This window comes from Acomys russatus, chromosome 9 (genome assembly GCF_903995435.1).
Source record: "Acomys russatus chromosome 9, mAcoRus1.1, whole genome shotgun sequence".
In the NCBI taxonomy this organism is placed as follows: domain Eukaryota; kingdom Metazoa; phylum Chordata; class Mammalia; order Rodentia; family Muridae; genus Acomys; species Acomys russatus.
Window position 1 is genome coordinate 63864468 of NC_067145.1, and position 22621 is coordinate 63887088.

General features: G+C 40.0%; 1 protein-coding gene across 2 annotated transcripts in view; it reads left to right on the plus strand.

Annotated features, from left to right (window-relative positions):
• Positions 1–22621, plus strand: part of Dip2c (disco interacting protein 2 homolog C) — a 402377-nt gene that overhangs the window by 203846 nt on the left and 175910 nt on the right. The window contains exons 2-4 of one of the 2 annotated variants that reach the window (XM_051151462.1): positions 11978–12049; positions 13483–13650; positions 21099–21209. In XM_051151462.1, the coding sequence (XP_051007419.1) occupies positions 11978–12049; positions 13483–13650; positions 21099–21209 (351 nt within the window). The remainder of the gene's footprint in view (positions 1–11977; positions 12050–13482; positions 13651–21098; positions 21210–22621) is intronic. The other variant, XM_051151461.1, reaches the window with a different exon arrangement.

A 22621-nucleotide genomic window follows, 5' to 3' on the forward strand; every position in this document is an offset into this window, starting at 1 on the left:
GCAGGTAGGAGACATACAGTTGGTACATATACCTACAAGCAGAATAAAACACTCATGTACATAACGCCAAAGGTTTTAATAAAAAAAAAAAAAAAAAAAAAAAGGAAAAGACTGTGTTGTAGGTATTTAAAGTCACTGTCACAAATATAGATGTTGAGGTGCCGCTGTCACCTTTATCTTGTTTTCCTCACTGTTGGTTTTGTTCCTGCTGTTTCCTCTGCTTCTCTTGGGCTATTCGTGCTTCTAGCTCATGTCTTGTGTGGCCCGTTCCTTCCTTCTCTGTTTCTGTGTCTCAGTATCTTGCCTGGAAGCCCTCACCAGCCTTTATTTGCATTCCTTACCTTGACATGTACAGATTGTATCCACAGCACTCTATTTAGAGGTGTACTTTTACTGTTTGAGTTTCTGGGTTGCAATGAACTTTTGTATTTACTAGTGTTAATCTATTTCTTCCTGTTGTCAGGGTGATGAAGATTTTTGATAAATTGAACGATCTTCCTGTTTTTCTGTGTGATTACATGACAAAGCAGTTTTGCTACAGGAGTTATTAGTGTCATAGCCCATATCCTTGAAGCCCTGAGAAACCACGCTTGCCCACCAGTTATCAATAAGCCAATTAGACAAATAATAGTCAATTAGACTAATTAATAGTGAGGAGCAGAAAAGGGCAGTTTGCAGAGTTTTATTCAATATGGCCACATTGGAAAGATGGACAGTGACTCAGTGGCCTCTAGATTCTTCTTCAGGGTCTTGCTATGGGGTTTGGGTTTAAATGGAGAGCAAGAGGCACAACACAGCTATTAGTCCTAGTGGAACTGTAGCCACAGCTGCTGTTATCTCGTCTCCCACTGCACCTGCAACGTGGTTTGACACATTTTCAGAACTATGTGGAATCTAAAGAGACACAAGTGTTTCTTTAAATACTGTCGTTCCTGCCAGGCAAGTTAAATACCCAAAAATACAAAGAATTCTTTGGATGGTGAGCCCTGTGCTGCATGCTTTCTGGCTTTCACTGGTGGCTCATCCACTAGCACCTGGGTAGGTATCTTGGTGCTCACTAGAGCTTGACCCAGTTGAACCATTCAGACCCTAGAAATGATAGAGACATTTTTCCCTCTAAACTGTCCTTTTTCCTCTTTACTGTATGGCTCTTACGTTATCTGCAATGTTATGTTTGTACACTTCTCACTGTGGCTGGCAGGAAAGCACCAGGACTGTATCAAGCAACTCTGAAGACTGTTTTGGCCCTGATCTGAGTCCTTTAGTAGATGTCTCAAGAAAAGGCCCTTAGGACTCTAAATGTAGAATGAGCATGATGATGATGATGAAAATGAAATCTAGAAATCCCAAATAAGCATGTTCATTTATTGAGTACCCAGTGGGATTCCTCTTATCAAAGAACATAAAAGTCAGTTTTTGTTTCTCTGTTTCTCAAAGACAAAACAAAAACTATTTTTATTTTGTGAGTATAGATATTTGTTTGCATTGTATTTGTATACCATGTGCATGCTCGGTGCTCCAGGAGGCCAAATGAGTGTGTCAGATCCCTTGAACTGGAGTTATAGACAATTATGAACTACTTGTGGATCTTGGGAAATGAGCATAGGTCCTCTGCAAGAACATCTAGTGCTTTTAACCATTGAGCCATCTCTCCAGCCCTAGTTTGCCTTTCTTTATAGAAGACTTTTAGAGAAAGGGGAGAAGCTTCAGTGCTTGGGAGGCTTAGATGGTGCTGTATGGAGCAGGAGCTGGCCAAGAAGGGTTGGGCTAGCCTGGACCTATTCTGTATTTCAACTTCTGAATGGAAGATTATTTATAACACCTCCAGGAAAACAAGTTCTAGTGAAACTTGAGATCTACAACATTGAGAAGTGGAAGTGGAATTACTAAGTATTTATATGCTCTTAGATTTATCTTCTCTGGCTGGAGAGATGGCTCAGAGGTTCAGAGCACCACCTGCTCTTCCAGAGGTCCTGAGTTCAATCCCCAGCACCCACATGGTGGCTCACAGCCATCTGTGTGATCTAGTGCCCTCTTCTGGCCTGGAGGCAGAGAACTAACTGTATGTCTATTAATAAATAAATCTTTTAAAAAATGTTATCTTCTTATTAAATGGATTTTTCTTTTAATTTTGATTTTTATTAATTAAATTTACTAGGCAAAACATTTTTTATTATCAATGGGATTATTTGCAATGCCTCAGTACATGTTTATATTATATATTTAATCCAGATTAGTTATATCTGTCTTCCTAAACATACATCACTTCTTTACTCTGAACCTGTTTCTTAAAAATACAGAGACTGATAGATTTTTGTTGTTCTTTTTTTTAACACATTTTTAATTAAAATATAATTATATCATTTTATTCTTCCCTTTCAGCCCTCCAACCACTCTTACGCCCTTTGCCTTCAATTCCTCCTATGTTTCTTTCTTACTCCTCAAACTTATCACCTTTTTTGCTTAAGTGTTATTATTATCCATATGTAGATATTTATACATTTCTCTACATATATATGCACAAATATATAATTATAAATACACAACTTGCATTCATTGTTTTCATTTATGTGTATGTAATTTCAGAGCTGATCATTTTGTATTGGATAACCGATTAGGGGGCCGTCTTTGGGAGAGGCCAGTTTCCCTTCTCTCAGTGGTCATTAGTACCTGTAGCTCTTTGTCTAGGGTTGGGCACCATGAGATCATCTCCCCGGGCTGTCATTGTTAGGTCTTGTTTAGGCAGCCATTTCTAGGAAACACAGTCTCACAGCAGATTTCTTGGTACTCTGGCGTTTACTACTAAAAAGATCTTTCTCTTTTTCTGACACCTCTCCTTTTGTTGAAAGTTAGAGCACAACCTGCCTCTCTTGAGCTCCTCTTGCAGTTGAAGTTTTAGACAGAGAGAGAGAGAGTGAGAGAGAGAGAGAGAGAGAGAGAGAGAGAGAGAGAGAGAGAGAGAGAGAGCGCAAATGCCACAGGAGACCTACAAAAGAATAAACACAGAGTAGTAAGCCTGTACGTGGTTTTGAATCTGATTGGCTAAAGTAAAATGCTTACCACATGGCAGGATATTTAAAACATGTTTCCCTTGTTCTGCCATGGTTCCTGTTGTGTTGTAAATGTATGTATTGGGCCTGGGCTCCCCATTGTCTGTTGATTTCTGCATTGTGTCCAGCTGTGGTTTTCTTTAGCCGTCTCCATTTAGTGTAAAAATAAGCTTCATTGATGAGGGGTGAGAGGTACACTTTTCTGTGGATATGGGATAAGTTCTAGAATCTAGTTAGGGGTTAGGCTGGACTAGTTAAGTGGTAGTAGTAGGTTCCTTTTGGAATTTCTTTTTAAAAGACTTAGTTATTTTTATTTTATATGTATGAGTGTTTTGCCTGCATGTATGTCTATGTACCAGGTATGTTCTTAGTGTCCACAGAGATCAGAAGAAGATGTCAGATCCTCTGAGACTGGAGTTCCAGATGATTGTGAGCCACCACGTAGATGCTGGGAGTCCAGCCCAAATCCTCTGCAAGAACAAGTACTTTTAACCACTGTGCCATCTCCCCAGCACTGTAAATTCTCTTTTTGATTAAAGACAGTATATCCAAATCTCTGTAAATATTAAAAAGTGACAGTGATAATTGTTTGTAGAATTTTGAGCAAGTTACTGCAGCAGTTTTTCATAAAACTATCACTTAAAAACCTGAGCTGACTAGCAAAGTGGCCACTAGGTGTGTCATGGGCCTTGTGTAGAGCCCCTCCTGTCAGGACTGGGGAGGTCAGTGGATATTGCTGTGTAAGCATGGCAGCTTGCCTGTGATCCTAGGGCTAAGGAGGAGTAAGCTGCTTAGTTAGATTAGCTGAGTCTGAAATCTGTACGGTATATAAGGTCAAAAACTGTCGTGGAAGACAACACTGTCAACCTCTGGCTTCCACATGCATGCGTGTACACACACACACACACACACACACACACACACACACACACCGCTCTCACCAATAAAGTAAAAGAAAAAAATGAAGCAAAGAGCCCCACTTATTCTAACTTCTCCAGGAACCTTCAGCATCAGTACAAGGTACTACAAACTCAACCTACCATTCTGTAATGTCACTCGGGCTAATGGTATTTTGAAATAGCTTTATTGAAATTCTTACCCTTGTGATCTTTTTTAAAAAGACTTATTTATTTATTTATTTACTTATTTATTTATTTATTTATTTATTTAATGTGTATGAGTATTCTGTCTTCATGCATACCAGAAGCGGAATTTAGATTCCATTACAAATGGTTGAGAGCCACCATATGGTGATTGGGAATTGAACTCAGGACCTTTGGAAGACCAGCCAGTGCTCTTAACCACTAAGGCATCTCTCCAGGCCTACCCTTAGGACCATTGGGTACTTTGGTGCAGTTACTTTTCAGTCATACAGAAGCTTATCTTCAAGTCACCCACCCATAACAAAACTTGTGCAGATCTTTCCCTTTCACTGGCACTTGTTCTTTTATCAAAATGAAGCACTCGCTGCCTCTCTGAAATACCTCTTACACCTGAAACTCTAGACACACTGAAGAGAAATGTCACTGAGACTGCAAAAGGATGAACACATGCAGTCATGAACCCGTGTGTGGTTCTGGATCTGATTGTCTGAAGTGAAGTGCACACAGTAGCATGTTGCTGTGACATTAGCTGAGTATTGGGGGGGCCTTAGGGTAGTTCATTTACACACACACACACACACACACACACACATACACACACACATACACACACACATACACACACATACACATACACACACATACACACACACATACACACACATACACACATACACACACATACACACATACACACACATACACACATACACACACATACACACACACACACACACATACACACACACACACACATACACACGTTTCACATCCTGTTCATCTGTAGTGTTTGAGAATGTGTTTACTTTTCTTTGAATATTTGAGTTTTGGTAATTTTCTCATTTTAGCACAGGTGCTAATGTCCTCTGTTATCTTATTTCAAAATGTCTTTGTATTTTTTCATTGGGCATATGGTGTGAATGTAAGAATTCAGTGATAAATAGAACAGTTTTGGTAATAGTAAAGACTCGATATGACCAGTAACCAAAAGACAGTAGGATCGGCATTTGCGACCTGATCCTCTGAAGAAGGGGTCATTGTCACAGCAGTGAGAGGCTTGGATAGACCCCATGTTTACCTTCTTGTTCTTGAAACAAATCTCTCTGGTTGGTGAGTGGAGCTATATTGGGGAAGCCTGCAGGTGCTAAACTTGTAAGCAGGGCAGACTTTGTTTTTGTTTCCGTTCTTGAAAGAGATCTGTCTGTCTGAGTGGGGATATAAGGGAAAGACTGCAGGTGCTAGATTTATAAAGACAATGAACTGCTAGACAAGGCAAGCAAAGAAACAGCACCTAGGAAGGCAGTACACACACACACACGCGCGCGCGAGCGCGCAGCATTCTAACCATCTTCAGAATTATTAGTATTCAGGTAGGATTTTTGGTTTTTATCCTCTATACCCTGAAGAGGTTGTTCCTGTCACCCATATAGTCATGTAGTTCCCTTTATGCATGGCACTTGGTGGGGTACCCGGGATATATCTTCTTCTTTTATTGTAAGGTCAGTCGTAAGTTTGAATATGTCATAGCTAACAACAATTTGTTGAAAAAAATGTGTGTGTGATGTGTCTGTATATGTGCCTATTTGTGTGGGTGCAAGTGCATGCATGTAACAGGCCATGTGTGGATTGGAGTACAGAATCAGCTTCCGCTTTCTTTAAGACAGGTTCTGTCTTGTGTACCGCCATCTATACCAGGCAAATTGTTCTCCTGTGAACTTCTGGCGACTTCCTGTTTCTGTGTCTTACCTTATCATGGGAATACTGAGATTATAAGTGGGTGATCTTGCAGCTGGGTGTTTGTGACTTCTGGGGATCCAAACGTAGGTCCTCATGCTTGCATGGTAAGAATTTCAACCTTTGAGCCATCTCCTTGGCCCCTACATTGAGGTTTTGCAATGTTATTTCTAACTAAGAAAGTTAATGTGTGTTACCTCTATTTTGTCAGTGAGACCTAGAAGACACTAGGTGGCCCAATAAGCAGCTTAGGGTGAGTGCAAGTTGCTTTGGGTAGACGAAGCCCCAGGTCCTCCTGCTTCTGCTGCCAGTGCAGGCGAATAATGCATGCTGAAGCTGTCACAAGTGACAGTTTTTCCCTGGAGAAAAGCTTATCACAGAGCTCAAAGCACACATTTGTACAAGAGGGTTAGAGCCTTTGTGCCTCCATAGCTGTATAAAGTAGTTGACTAAAGAGAAGAGCCTTATGAAGGCTTCTGACAACCATAAAATTCCAAACATGGAAATGATGCCTTTGTTATATAAAGCATTCGTTCCAACATTAAATAATAAAATAAATTCCCAACACCAAGAATGGAAATGATCAGTGTTAAACTTGTCTGTTTACTCAGAACTAATCCTAGCCCTGAGAGTTGCTCAGTGGTGCATGTTTTATCCTCGAGGACCAAGGGGCTGCCAAGGTTTCATGTCTAGAGACAGGCAGCAATTAGGTTGGCTCTGTACCAAATCTATGGGGTTCAAGTTTGCAAACTTACCTTGTGGTCACAGTGACATGTCCTTTTGGTCACCTTGACTTTTACATTTGCTAGGCTAACTGTTAGCTTTCTGACTTGAATTTTTTTCTCTGAAACACTAGTCTGCAAAATAAGAGGATTCTTCCTGTGGGGAGAGAAAGAGCAATTATATCTTTTCTCAGAATGTTGTTCAACCTTATGTGGATTTTGCTTGTAATTTTCTCTGTGAATTTATGATTTGTCTATTACTCTTTCACTCATAATTTTGGAGTACTGAACTTGGACATGCTAGGTAAGCACTTTATCACCTAGTTATATTCCCAGCCTTTCCTTCACTTTTTATTTTGACATGGGGTCTTTACTGTGTGTAGCCCAGGGTGACTATGAACTTGTTATCTTCCTGACTCAGCTCTCTGAGTTGCTAGAATCCAAAGCCTGAACACTGAGACCAATTGAATCTTGTTTTTGTTTAAAAAAAAAAAATGCTGCTTGAATCTGAAGTGTTGAAGAACTAAAGAATAACAAGGAAAATTTTTTTTCTCAAAATTGATGGTGTTTCAAGAGATCACTTGTCCTGGAACTCATTCTGTAGACCAGGCTGGCCTCAAACTCAGAGATTGGCCTGTCTCTGCCTGCCAAGTGCTGGGATTAGAGGCAAGTACCACCACTACAAGAGATTGTTTTAAATTTATCCTTGCAAAAGTTAAAATTTCTGCACTGACTTCTTTTATACTTTGTAAATAAATATGTTGGGTATTAAACCATGGAAAGTATGCTATTTGGAGTTTTCTTTGGAAAAATGAAGAACCACTTTCTGAAGGAGGAAACTTCTTTAGATACACATTTAGAATCAGTGAAATTCTATTGATTGGAATTGGCTTTCAGAATGACCTTAAATGATATTGCTTTATTCTGCAAGTTAAAGGAATGTTAGCCACCTTACTCCATACTGTGCCACGGGGTGGTATGCCTTGTAATGAGAGAAAGAAAATGAAGCATTACTTAGAAATAAGAGTTGAAGATTTGCTTCCTTGCCCTTGTAACTTTTCTGCCCTGAATTTATGTGGCTTTATCCTGCAGAGTGTATGCGTAGCACACATCCATTGTGTGATGGAGAAAAAGGGGGCAGCCAATTGGTTGTTTAGCCCGAACTGATGTAAAATGGAAAACCACATGTACTTACAGAGAGCCCTATGCTTACATAGTGACACTAGGGTATAGACAATGGCCAAGCCTTGGGCAGAAGCCAGGAAGGTGTCTGGGAGGAAGATGTTCGCAAAATCTACTATCTACTATCTGTCTGTCTGTCTCTGTCATTTGCCCATTTACCAGTTTTTTCATCCTATCTTTCCTACTTTTATCTGTCATTATTAATAATTGTTAATTTACCTATTTTGTGTATCAGCTATCATCTGCCTAACACCTAATATAACGTATCATCTGTACAGGTGATAGTCTGTAGCTCTTATCTGTATCTTCCTTAGTCTAAAAACCATCGGTTTCAGAAGGCTACCAGACACAGAGCTCAACTGCAAAGTTTTCTATAAACTTGCAGGGGGAGTTGGTCATAATCTGCCAGGCCTGCCTACCAGATGCTTAAGTAGTTTTGGATTTAGAAAATAGTAGTGGTATTTTTAGCTCCAATTCTTTTGGTGCCATGAATGAGTCTAGTCTACAGATGGTGGCACTTTTGGGGGTTACTACAAGCTGATCTGTTGTCTGACATACTTCAATAACAAAGTTACTATGGGTTTTCCCCCTCTGCCCTTTGCCTCACACAGTCATCAAACAGTTCATCATCCACCATGTCTGTGCTGATTGTCTGTGCTGCCGCCGCCAATTATGGCTCTGTCAGAGATAGACGCTGGTGTTTCTCACTGTCTCTTACTGTGTGAATAAATTGATCAACTCACAGTCCTTGAATGGGAAAAGAGTCTGTAAGACATGGACTCTTTGACAAAACCTTAGCACTCTGGTTTTCAGGATAAGCCACATGTAAATATATGTTACAAAATGAAGCACAGACAAGTGAGTCAGTCCATTACCATCTATGCTGTGGCCACCTGAAGCCCGGAAGTGCCACCCTCCATGGGTAAGGATTGGGAGGAGTCAAACAGGAAGTTGTTTTTCAGGGTTCTTCTCCAGAAATGAGAATGGGCAGAACCATTTAGAGACCCAGGAAAGAGTACACTAGCACAGTCAGGAATACCAGTGTCTCTTCTCAGGATGTTTTCTACCTCAGTTTTGGCCAGAGAACAGCAGTCCTGGGTGTGGTTACAATAGAAAGAAAATGTTGGAGTTAAGGATACGTTTCCCCTATATTCAAAGTCTGAGTCAAGAACTATAAATAGTATTTGTGTCTTGGTTTATCCCTTCTAAACTCAGTTGTTCTTAGTAATGAGATTGTTTTGGGACATTTGGGGGTAGAGTGCCTCAGAACTTTCTGTAAAGAGCCACCTAACATATGAATATGGCTTTGCAAGTGACATAGTTTATAGATTATGGAACAGGCTGTCAGCCACTGAAGCCTGTTTTAAGTATACAGACCAGAGAGCTTCCTTTGGCTTCTGTGACTGTTTGCTGACCCCTTTATGGCGACTGTGAGTGTTAGGTACACATCATTCTGTAGTGTTTTCCTTCACTGTCCCAGTTTTTGGAGGTGCTGGTCACCTGGAATTCTTCAGTATCTTGCATGGAAATGCTCGGTTTGTTTGTTTGTTTTGAAGTCCAGGAGAGAATTCAGGACTGGGAGAAAAATGTCCTTAGATCTCATTAGCCTTAAAGTAGCCAGAACTTTCCAAAATAACACCAATTCTGAAGTAAGACAAAGCTCGAAGTTTCATTTCCTTTGAAGTTGGCCTATAGTGAAAAGGGTCCCCTCTGGCTGTTACGTGTTCAGTTGAGAAATTAATGAAAATTGAGTTGAATTTTGGATACAATAAGCATGTGGAATGGCTCTGGGTTTACCAGGACTAGATTTGATGGTAGGATTGTCAAAGCAGCTCCTCAATCTGGACTTGGTCATAGCTGGAAAAGTATAAAGCTAGCATCTTGCCTGAGGCCCAGATAAGGTCGTCTTCACTGGGGCTTTCCACATGCAACCTTGCCTGTTCTCCTTTTACCTTTCATTTTCCTGTGGGTCTGCCTTCCTTCCTTTACTGTGGCAGGCTGTAGTTTGTATTTTATCTCAGACAGAGACAAGGTGGGTTATGCAGTATTACAAGGAACATGAAAACTAACTTCTTCAAGTATAGTGCTATGTTTAAAGAATGATTACTGTTAGTAAAAGCTGTTGCTTATTAGTCAAGGTTCCTATGTCCCATGTGGAAAAAGGCTGTAAAGCAACTGCTTCTACAGTGCTCTTTATCAGCTGTTTGGGCATTTCTCAAGAAGCTATGTCTGTGGGGTAGGGGGTCGTTTCTGCTTTACTTTTGAGGGATAGGAGGCTCTTCCTTTTATGTGAGTAGGAATTAGGTGTTTAGATTAGCCAGAAAGCGTGCCAGTGCCCCACGTCTCCCTTTTTAGGAATGTTGAGGTGCTCTTCTCTGATTAGTGGCCTTCGGCTCCTTCTCCCAGGTCACAGAGCTAGAGACTTTGTTTGTTTACAAGCCAAGCACATCCCTCCATCTTGTGGTGCTACAGGCACAAACGGCTGTAGAAGGAGGGCAAAAGTCAATTTCACAGCCAGCCAATAACACATTACTTCATTCCTTTATTTTCCTGATCAATCACAAGGATATTCTAGAGCACGCCAGCATACTTATAGTGATTGTGGTGGTGAGGAGGTAAGATTTTGGGGGATTTATAAAAGTAATGCTATAGCCTCATTGATGAACCAGCTGATGGTTGAGGCTGCAAAATGTAGCCAGATATGATGCTGGCTTAATCTTTATGTTATATATATATATATATATCCCCCTTCATTTGTAATGGTGAAATAAGATACACTTAGCACAAAACCACGTACCAATTGATAAGGGACTATGTATTCCATATCTCTATTACTTTATGGCTCACATTATTATACTGGTCATACATTGTTTTTAACCTAAATACAAATGTATTAACAAACTAAGTGGTAGAATTGGCCCACAAACCTGTGTAGGGTCACTTGGCAATAGCAAAGTACATATTAGAGTAAGCTAACATACCAACTTGTACATGCATAATAATAATTCTTTGTTTTACTTGTTTTTGTGGAAGCTCAAATCTTTTTTTTTTTTTCTCTTTGAAGAAGTAGGTCAGAAAGCAAGGAATAAAAAGCTGAAACATCCTCAAAAAATTAAAGGACAAAATCAATTTTATATCCCCCCTCATTGTATGACAAAACCTGTGGTTTATATGTGCGTGCACATGTGTGTGTATGTGCACATGTACATGTGTGTGTGTGCGCATATTCTTTTTAAAAAAAAGAGCAAAATTAGCATTATGTTTCGGAACTTATAGCTAGGAAAGACTATAAATGTTAATAAATGTTATTTTGTCTGTATCCTTACAGTGATACAGACACCCTTACAGGAAGGTGTGACTTCTTTGATTTCTGTGTATGAATCTTTGGTTTTAACATTTTAATTCCTTTTGTTTGTTTGTTTCCTTTTACTGATTTATTGTCCATGAAGTCTATTGATAAAAAAATCAAAGTATAAATTTAATGTAAGGGAATTAAAGTTTAAATATTGATACTACTGTATCCAGTGTACTGAAGCAATATCTGTTAATTCTGTTAAACAGAAACATTGTAATTGTTTTTAGGACAATGGCTTTTAAATATCTGTGGGATCCATTTTTTTTTTTTTTACTTGGTTTTATCTAATGCTTCCTTTGGTCTTAGTCTCCCCCCCCCCCCCTTTAAAAATTACCGTAGCAATTTAAAGTCCTTGTGACTGACATGCTTGATGAGGAAAAAAAAATCTCATTAATGAAAGGTGATGCCTCTCTATAATGGTGTTGCTAGCTTTCCAGCCCAGACAGTGTGCAGTCCATTGTTGATTAAGTTAATGAGAGCTCTTGAAGACTGAGCAGGCTTCCTGTGCTTGCAGATGTGAAAAAATTAGCACAGATCTAATTTTGGACCCTTAGAATGGAAACCCAGCCAGAAGGGACCAGAGATGAACATGTATTGAGCAAATGAGTTTTTATATACCATGAGTGCTATGATTTTTTTTTTTTTTTTTTTTTGAGGGTAAAGAAAAAAGTCATGGTAAATGATATACAGTGTTTTTGTTATAAATATCTAGTTATAAAGCAAATAATAGATAGTTACAAATGTTATTATATTTTGAAATACTCCATTAAATGACCAACTCTATCCATGGAAACTATCCTGAATGCTTTCTTTTTTTCCCTTCTCTTACAGGTGACATTACACAAAAGGGATATGAAAAGAAGAGGTCAAAATTAATTGGCGCCTACCTTCCCCAGCCTCCAAGTATGTAAACCTTGAATAGTACAAATTGTCTAGTTTTAAGAGTTAATAGCCGCATTTGAAGCAGTCATTTCTCTCACTCTGGAATGTGCCTAAGGAATGCACGTTTGACACCCCTGCTCTCCACAACTAACTTTTAAAATAATTACTCATAGATGTTTTGAAAATTGAAAACATATGTGACTTTTCTATCAACTTTCCTAATACAATTTAATAGATATTTCATCTGTAGATAGAGCTCAATTACACATTGATTTCTTTAAAACAGTTTAATCATAAAGATAGGAGCATTTGTGGTTTAAACATGATTTTTGACTTGGTGAGTTAATTATTTCCTATTGATTTTGGTCTAAATTAATAGAAGATTTGAGACAACTAGAAAATACTGTGATAGCCTGACTGGGAGAGTATGATTGTAAAGGGTTGGTGTTTTTACAGGGGCCAGTAAAATATGCATTACTGATACTTGCAAAGTACAAGGCACACTTCCTGCCACCATTGTTATGTGTATGGCTTTGGAGACGTTCTGTGCTTGCGCTAGATTGTATAGATTTTAAGAAAAAGAAAATGAAACTATTTTGGCATTCCACAGTGTATTTCCCGTATAGCTCCCTTCATATAGAGAGTAACCATGAGTAATTCCTACGCTTTAGGAATTGCTCAAAGTTAATGTGAGCAAAAGGGGGAAAAGGCCAGTAACACCATGTGTTAAAGCTGAAAGCTGCAACTGCAGTTTCTGTGGATGAAACAAAACCTAAAAAGCTTTAAAAAGTGCATGTGTACATACCTCATTTCTATTCTCCAGGCTATGAACCCCCAGTGTAACCGAGGTGACACGGCAAAAAAGAGCTCTGTGGTTGCTGAGCTTGATATCAAGAGTCTGCTGTGCTTGTAGTTCTACAAGTTTGGTTTTGCTTATTGCTTTTCGTGTGAGTTAAGGAAGTTGACGTGTGTTAGCTGAGGGGTTGGTTTCCTGTGGTCTGGCTTGTGAAGGGAAGAAGCATGGTTTTATTTGGAAGGTGGAAAAGTAAATAGGCTGGTAAAGACTTAAGGGCAAGTGCTGGAGGAGATTTTCTTTACCTTAGCTTCCTCCGATGTGGTTGTTGGAGGTCAGGTCACTGATGTCTGTGGGTGTCTGCCCTGCCATTGAGGAAGGCTGCTTGGTTAATTGGGGTCTTTGACGAAGCTGTTGGATGTTGATTTGTTTGCCACACCAAACAAAACTGAAGCAAGGGCAGTTACTGCCTTCCCTGGGATATTTCTGTAGCCTTCATTGGTCCAAGACCGGCTGGAGGCGGAGGGCATCTGCACCTAGCGGAGCCTTTGATGGTCTGTGTGCTGTTTTTTGCATGGGGTCGGCAGCTCTGCTCAGCGCTGTAACAAATTAAAAAAAAACTAAAGTCTGAATTAATTAGTTTTTTTTCAACTTGTTACAGCAGCGAATGGAGCTGCCGTGGTTCGGTGTAGACTGCAGCCCGGTGAAGGCGTGCCGAGGAGACCTTTCCGCCCTGCCCACATCGGGGTGTGCGACATCCGAGAAGCTGCGGCCCGGGAGCGGGCAGCCAGTGCAGCGGGGAACCGGCCTCTGTTTTACTTTCGATTCGGTGAGCCCTGCATCCCTGAGAGAGTCCAGCCCCTGGGCAAAGGACTGTTTTGGCAGTCTTTCTCCAAGTATAGGGCTAGCACTGAAGGAGCTGGGGGTTCGGTCCCCCATGAGAATGTTACCTGGCTCCTTAAGCTCAGAACTTGTGAGCATGGATGGTGACTGTCTCTCAGTCAAGGCCCATTGCACATTTCCTGTTAACTTAGAATGTTCCTTAAGAAGGAAGGATGCATGTCCATTGATGAGGGTTTTTTGTTTGTTTTGTTTTTACCCCCCTTAAAGTTGTTGCACTGTTTGCCTTAAAGCCAGATGCCAAGGCAAGAATGAGTAATTAAATCTTGATCCCTGAGATGTGCTAAAGGGGGACTTTGAAAACTACATGATCTCTTGTTCCTGTCACCAAGGATCAAAATGGTAGGTTTCTTAAGTAGAAAGACCAAAGCAATCTTAGAGTAGATGGTTACAAGGTCGGGGTCCTATGAAAGTTCAGATTTACTTTGGACCACATTTTTGCACTTAGGAAATTCAAGAAGCAGGTGACTTTATATACTCTTTAGTAGAATAAGAACATTTAAAACGTGCATATGTGCTAGTAAACTGGGTTTATAGGTGCATATTCCAGGTTATCCCTCTGGTAGGATGCAATGTTATAGTATTGTGTGCTAGCAATAGGCTATGGCTTACTGCTCAACGGTAGGGTGCTTTCCGTTATAGGACAGGCCCTAGGCTTGATCCTGAGCAAACAAGCAAATCGTATAAGAATATTGAAATGAACTTCAATGTTTAGAAGTGGACATGTAACCCTTCTCCCGGCTTTGCTTATATTTGTCCTCCCAGTGACTTTGTTCACATTTACCATGATCTTGTTGAAATAAACAGAGGATTGACGAGTGTGTGACAGAAGTGAATTGCATTTCAGAGTATCTGATGGAAATGTGATTTTAAAGCCCTGAATGTAGGATGTGGAGATTTTGAGTTGTGTTTTCTGCTTTGTCCTCCTACTTTTCCACAGACATGAGTACTCTCTGGCTCTCCTGTGATGTGGGAGAGAGGACTTGGTTCCTGTGTTACAGAGTTAGCCAGGATCACCATTACAGGAAGCAGACAGGCACAGTGCTGGCGCAGTAGCTGAGAGCTTTACATCCTGATCTGCAGAGAGAGGAGGGAAGAGGGGAAGGAGGAGCCTGACACGGGATTTTGAAACCTTAAAGCCCACTCCTGCTGACACAGCTCCTCCAACACGGTCACACTTCCTAACAGTGCATGTTCTGGGTTATGTCTCTGTTGACTAATGATTGAAAAAAATAAACTTGTAGGGACCATGCTCATTCAAACCACTACACTTCCTAGCAAAAGCATTTTATAGATAAAACTTGTAGGTTCAGTTTTCTTAACCAATATATTTTATTACAAACTTATTAATCGAGCGTACGACCCTTATAACTCGACTAACCAAAACAATAGGAAAAGAGGATTAAAGAATAACAAAACCATAAGGATATCAGTTCCAAGGAACGGGTCTCCCAGCGTAATCAGGATTTCTTCTGCTGGAACCTGGAGTAACCAGAACCCAGAACCTCAGCAGGAACCAGAGCCCCGAAGCCTTCCTTCGAGCAGTCCTCTCTAGGTAGGAGTGTCTCAAACTGGAGCCATGAACAGCCAAAACTATCCCAAGTCTCCCCAGGCCCTGCCTCCAGTTTTTGAGGCACTAAGTTCAATTCTAAGCAAACAAACAAACAAACAAAGCAGGACAGCAGTTTAATGCAAACGTTACGCTGCCGTATGTATGCTTCACATCATTCATACTTTGCTGGTTGGTTCATGAGTTCCCTGTCAACACACTGGACTATGAAGATGTTTACAAAACAAATGTGTGGTGCTGTGCTGTGCTTTGTTAGTGACATATGGCATGGAAGCCGCAGTGATAGTAACATAAGAATTAGGTTTGTATGATACTAAGGTACTCAGAATGAAGTTTCAATTTTCTGTTTTGTGGTGTCCTCATCTATGTTAGTGCAGAGCAAATGTAGAAAATGCCTAATCATACATCATGTATGTATGTATGATACACACATAATCATACATCAAGTACTTTTTACTTTCTGGATAATTTCTTAATTACACTTAATGTAAAAATTAGGGGACTGCTGTGTGCTCCAGAAGACAATGGGACTTGATTCAGAAACAGTTTGGACAGTCTTAAAATAAGAGAAATTCTCCAGTTAGAAATCCCCCCTACCCCCAGTATCTTCTCTTGAGTAACTCAAGGCTTATAATGTCCTGCCTTATTGCCTCTAACCTATTGAGCCTCAAGTTATAGAGCCAAATGAGTGGGCCACCTGTGCCTTATTCTTAGGGTTAACATGGGGATTGTTGTGGTGTCAGGGTCTGTCTGAAAGACATGAAAGACACTGCAGTGTTTACTCATCTGAAGTAGTTGGGTTGGTTAAGCACAAGTACTACAATGGAAATTTTGTTTCATAATCCTTTAGTGACAAGTCCTAAGTAATTGACAAGTAATTAATTGTCCTGCTTTTTCTCACTTTCTTCAGATTTCCAAATCTGGTGGGTAGGTGAAACATTTAAAGATGTGAAATTAGTGAGGCAAGGCAAAACTTGATAAGAATCAGTTTCTGTTTGACTTGGAAGATTCAAAAGCAGAGGACAGTGGACAACAGTAGAAGTGTCTTCTGTTTAGATGAATGAGTTTGGTAGTTTCTTTTGTGGTCATTGGAGCCAGAAAGTGAGTTTTCCAGAATGCTTTGTGCTTTGAAGAGATGTATATATGAGCAACTGGGAGAGGCCCCTAGCACAAACACAAAGGCAAATCTGAACAAAGAGAAAGCTTAAATACAAGAATGGTGCAGTGTTTTAAGTTTCACTTCTGTGTCTGTATTACCTCATCAATAAAATGGCAGAAATCACAACTTATCTCCTAGTTTTAATCAAGTCCTTAAGCCAGTGCTTTGAAATGTTTTCAAATACAGATGGAAAGCCAGGCCTTGGAAATGTTAAGGAACTTGCCCAAGGTCACAGGAACCAGGGCATTTGGGCTGGAATATTGAAGTTCTTGGTCTTAGATTCAAGGATGAAGTAAAAGCCCACAAAGACTGCAGAGTAGTGAGAAACTATTCAAAAGCAAAGGGCTAATACACATAGAAAAGAAATACTGTGAGAGAGTAAGGAATTGTTTAAGAGCCCAGTTTGTTTGTTTGTTTGTTTGTTTTTGTGGGAGGGGTGCTTCTTTTATGGAGTTTAAGAAAAGGAAGAGTTTGCTTACTAGTGGGGTACTGGATGGTTTTCTGTTTTGATCAACAAAATGGATTATATAAGTCATTGCTCACTGTGTATGTCCCTTCTCATAATGCATCTGTTGGGAGGACAGGCTGGCAGATAGACAGACAGGGTCTTAATATGTAACCCTCACTGGACTGGAATTTACTATGTGTAAATAAGGCTTGTCTTGAACGCACAGAAATCCACCTACCTCTGCCTCCTGCGTGCTGGGATTAAAGTACTATGCCACCATGCCTGACAACATTTAATTTGAATCCTACCACATCATTATACATAGTCATATAAGATGGTAAATAGGGAGTTCTCCCCAACAGTTACAGAGTTGGTTTTACTCTGTAGGTACACAAAGACAGTTGAGGCCAGGTCAGACTCCTACCTTCCCTACCAAATGTCCTGGAAATGCATTTGAATAGACCCTGTCCAGGTCTGATGAGAAGAGACATTTATCCATTGTTCAGAGATGGATATTAATATAGCTCCAAAAAGAAGGGGTCCCTAAGTTGCTAGTTACGCTGTTAGGAGAGGGTGTGTGTGCATAGTACGTTTAAACCAGAGATGTAGGTTGCCAGCTATGTTGTTAGAAAAGTCGTATGTTAAGAGTCTCAGGCAAGTGGGATCCAAGGTTGCTCAATTATTACCTATGCTTATCTGCCTCATCCATCATGCTTGTGGGTCCTGGAGCTGACTTGGTGCTTGGCACATGGCTTAGATGTAGTTGCCTCATAAATACTGTAGGCAAAGGGCTTCATTGTTGATGCTTGTTTACTCATGAATGAGTATTGATGGTTTCATCCTCCTGACTGATGCGGACTGTCATCCTTTATGTCCCGCTATGCCTTCCAGTGTAACTCTCAGTACACTTCCTGTTGGAGAACACTGTTTTCTGTGTGGCTTTTTGAGAGTAGGTCTTCAATCATGGTTCCCTTAACTAAACATTTATTGAGTGTGAGGTCTCCCCAGTGGTGAACACTGAACTGTTAACTGCTTTGCTAATTATTTGTATTTGTGTTGCTTCAGCAGCAAGGTTTGGTCAGTTGTCTTGTGTTGAGGAAAGACAATGAGTATGCAAGTGACTTTATGGTGACAGGTTCAGTTCTATAGAGAGTTAAATACTCAATTGTTGATTTTTTTTTTTTTTTTTCTGTTTGAATATACCGTTTCAAATCTTGGTTGGAACAAAGTTAGATAAAATATGATTAATGGAATAGTGATTCAAATACTTGTTGTTGTTGTTGTTATTTTGAGACAGGGTTTCCCTGTGTAGCCTTGAGTGTCCTAGACCTGCTTTGTAGACCAGGCTGGCCTCGAACTCACAGTGATCCACTTGCTTCTGCCCCACAAGTGCTAAGTGTGTTTTGTTACTGGCAACGTGTTAGAGCTCTTCTGCCTGGTTGTATTAATTTCTCTTTTGAGATATCTGTAGTAAATCACCTTACCAATCCATGAAAGCAAGTGCACACATTACCTCACTGATGATATTCATAGAAGGTTCATCAAGAAACCAGGCAGTTGTCTTGATTCTTACACTATGGATCCCAAGAAGAGGTCAAGTGTGAATGTAGTTCTGAGGAGACTTATATTCATGAACTAGTCAGGAAAATAGCGTTAATAGTACTGAGAGAGTATTAGTAGTACTGAGATTTATTGTTGGTGAACCTGGCAACTTGGACATGTATGTTTACCTTTGCTGCTCCTTCAATTGTTCCAAAATGCCAGTCAGTGTGTACAAGAGAGTGTGGGCAACAACGACAAGTAAAGGAGTCACTTGACAAAGTGGAAACCAGTACATCCCAATGCTAAGTGGACATGTATAGTCTCTGAGGAATTAAAGCTAACCAGGATCCAGGCTTGGGCATATTGGGCAACTTCTGCGGTCAAAGGCACTATGGCAGTGCACCTACACTGTCCTGAAAACACTATCAGCCGCTGAGTGAGGCATTTTTCCAAGGCGCAGGACACCCGAGGTCTCTTGTCGTGGCAATCAGATTTATCTGTAAGAGAGCTGTTAATATTCTGCCAGAAGAAGAGAACTGGCTTTCAGCTCCTCACGTGAAAATAAAGAGTAAATTATAAAAGTTGTCACAAAAGAGACACTGTAAAGATTCTAGCATGGTCTGAATTGTAGCTCTTCACAATTGATGTCTTCTGGCTGGGGTGCGGGAGGGGAAATACTCAGTTCTATTTAAGGGGCAGGCCATTGAGAGTTTGACTATGTTCCAGTGAGTATAAATAACACAGTGGACTTGTTACTCTTTTTCTATTTTTTTATTCTTATTTTTATTATTTTTTGGATGGGGGAGGGCTGGGAAGCGAGTGTGATTGGGATGGTGTGAATTTCCCAGAGAATCAATAAAAATGTTATTTTTTAAAAAGAGTGTAACATCATAATGCTGAACTTTTAGGAAATAATGAAAATGAAAGACACAAAGTAGAATTTTCTCCTAGCGTTTTAGGATATCAGGACCTACACCTGCTCTACTAGAGAGACAACCCAAGGGCCTCCGTATGTTATATCTTTTATCTTTTTTTTTTTTTTTTTTTTTTTTTTTTTTTTTTTAAAGAAGCTACTTGAGATACTTCTTTAAAAGATTAGGAGAAGGGCCGGGCGTGGTGGCGCACGCCTTTAATCCCAGCACTTGGGAGGCAGAGGCTGGTGGATCACTGTGAGTTCAAGGCCAGCCTGGTCTACAAATTGAGTCTAGGACAGCCAAGGCTACACAGAGAAACCCTGTCTCAAAAATAAATAAATAAATAAATAAATAAATAAATAAATAAAAGATTAGGAGAAGAAAGGTATGGATGGACTCAAGGAACTAGTAACCTAAATAATGCAAACCCAAAGCAAGTCCAGCATGAAAGGAATAAATGGCAACACAGAAGGGACTCCAAGTATGCTTCAGTGAAAACAAACAAAATGAACTGAAAAATGATTGCTAGGTTGTGAGTGTTTGACCATGGGAGGAAAAGTATGTGAAGGGTTTGCTTTTATATTGCTTTTTAGTTAGAATATTTTGAAAGTATCAACAAATAGAAACATTGAAAACATGACAATGAATAGAAAGGTGTAAATGTTAAACTCAGGATTATTAAAGAGCAAGTAAGATGGGAATATATTAATTACATTTGGATGACTTTTTTTTTTTCGTCATCTCAACATAATCTTGATCACGTAAGTAGTAGGAACTAAGGTGAGTGGAGCGAAGCCTACATACTATCCAAGAGTCAGGGCTCTACGTCCAAATGCGAATGTCAGCCTGATGCAGAACTGTTTGGCCTCAGAAGTTTGACATATAAGGAATACTGAAATGGGCTCTTGTAAGTGCTGTTACTCAAGTCAGTAGCTCAGGTTTTATGTCTGATTTCTTCACTTAACATTGGTCTTCTCTAAAGAAGCAGCAACTGCCATTAGTGTGCAGTGACAGCAATTTCTTTATGTCTGAACTGTAGAGAAGGACTCTGTCCCATACTACTAAGTTTCATCTACATTGTCTTCCTTGGTGCTGTTTTATGTCAGTCTAATTCATAGTTTGATTGGCAGATATGGGAGTCAGCTTTTGTCTTGAATCTGACTAAGATAACATTTTTGTAATTCATATAAAAGCTGTTCTCAGGTACAACTTGTTCATCTACTTAGCATTAAATGAAACAAGTTTTTAGAGAGTTAGTAAGTGGCAATGACAGAAGCGGAAAGCTGACGCTACATATGGATAACTTCCCAGTTACCAACTTTACATACAAATAGCTATGGAGTTGATTTTAAAGATAGTTATGATTTTAAAGTTTCTCGGGGCTTTTATGTTCTTTCTTGTTCACACTACTACTACTGATGATGATGATGATGATGATGATAGTGATAATCCTGATCCTATGTCTTGGGTTTCATGGTTCTTGCGTGCTTTGGAGGACACTATGACAAGAAAGAACACTTACCTATAGCCTGTCCACGAATGGAAGACCTTCTCTAGGGCTCAGCCTTGCATCTCACCTTCCTGTTGATCTGCCAAGTGTGACCTCCCCCATAGGCGTCTTACTACTATTTGGTCTAACAGGTGACAGGAACATAATGAGTGAATATTTATTGTAACTAAGTCTTTTTAGCTTAGTGACTGAGAACAGCCTCACCCTTACTCTGCTGTTTTACCTTACACCCAGGAGTGGACCAAGCTTTGCCTCAGGAGCGACGGGCCCCTGTCACTCCTTCCTCAGCTTCTCGATACCACCGTCGAAGATCCTCAGGGTCTCGCGATGAACGCTATCGGTCAGGTAAGGAACTGTCTGGACGCACTAGACTTCCTGTACTTGGGTCTATTGCTGTGCATAAATTAGGCCCACCTTCCCATTGCCTATGAGACACAAATTCAGGACACTTAGATTTTGCACAGGTGAAGCCCTAGCTCATGCACCAGTGCGTGCTCCAGGGTAACCATTCACGTTTGGTACTGTAGTAATTGTTATTCTTTTAGTTACTTTTTACATGTAAACAGAGATAACCAGGCACCTTAACAGTGAGAGTGTACACAATGTATTCACATGTCTTAGGTAGGGTTTCCTTTGTTGTGAAGAGACGCCATGACCACAGCAACTTTTATATAGGAAAACATTTAACTGGGTCTAGCATATGGTTTAGAAGTTTAGTCCATTGTCAGCATGGTGGAAAGTATGGCAGCATTCAGGTAGATATGGTGTTATAGAGGCAGCTGAGAGTTCTACATCTGGATTGGTAGACAGTAGGATGAAAAATAAGCCACTAGGTCTGGCTCAAGCTTATGAGACCTCAGAACCCACTCCCTAGGGACAGACACACCTCCTCCAACAAGGCCACACCTCCTAATACTGCCACTCCCTATGAGCCTATGGGGAACATTTTTATTCAAACCACCATAGCACAGAAGGCCTTAATTAGGAGATTTTTTTTTTCTTCACTCCTTCCCACTGCCCTTTCTTACTTTTCACTCCCTCTTCTGGACTCTGTAGGCACCTACATTCACACGTGCATGTACCCACACACAGTTAAGCATATTTAAGAAAATAAAAATCTAAAAAAATGGGGAGATAGTAGCTCATTTTAATCTACTGCTATTGAATCTTTTTAGAGTTCTGTAGTAGATTTTGTTTTTCTTGAGCTGACAAGGAAGATTTAAGTTATTTCCAAGAAAAGAGTCTCCTAGCTCCTTAAGTGGTCTGAAGATTTCTGACCATTTTCAGTAAAGCTTCTTTAGTTGCTTCAGTGATCAAATTATGTTACCTTTGAAATAATTCTGTTACCTTAAAGATAAGTGAACTAAGTAAAAATCAATACAATTAGCTATATAGTAGCAAATTTAATTTCTCTTCATTATATTCTATTTCATTTCAAAATCCATAAGCTACACATAATGAATTCCTGATAGTTTAGCTCAGGCTGCCCAAGAACTCATGCTATGTCAAGACAGCAAGCCCTAGGAGTAGTCCAGCTGACTTCTACTACAACCCCAGTCAGAGTGAAATAATAAATATCCCATGACTCAAGGCTGCTAACATTTTAGTTCCTTGCCAGTCACCTTGGTGTTAAAATTGTGGCAGTCTTTCCTCAGGCTCACAAGTGTAGAAGTTTCAGATGTCAATCACTATTCCTGGCAATAATTTTTTATAATAGTGTATACATTTCTGTTCTTTTTAAGGTATTTATGGGGGGC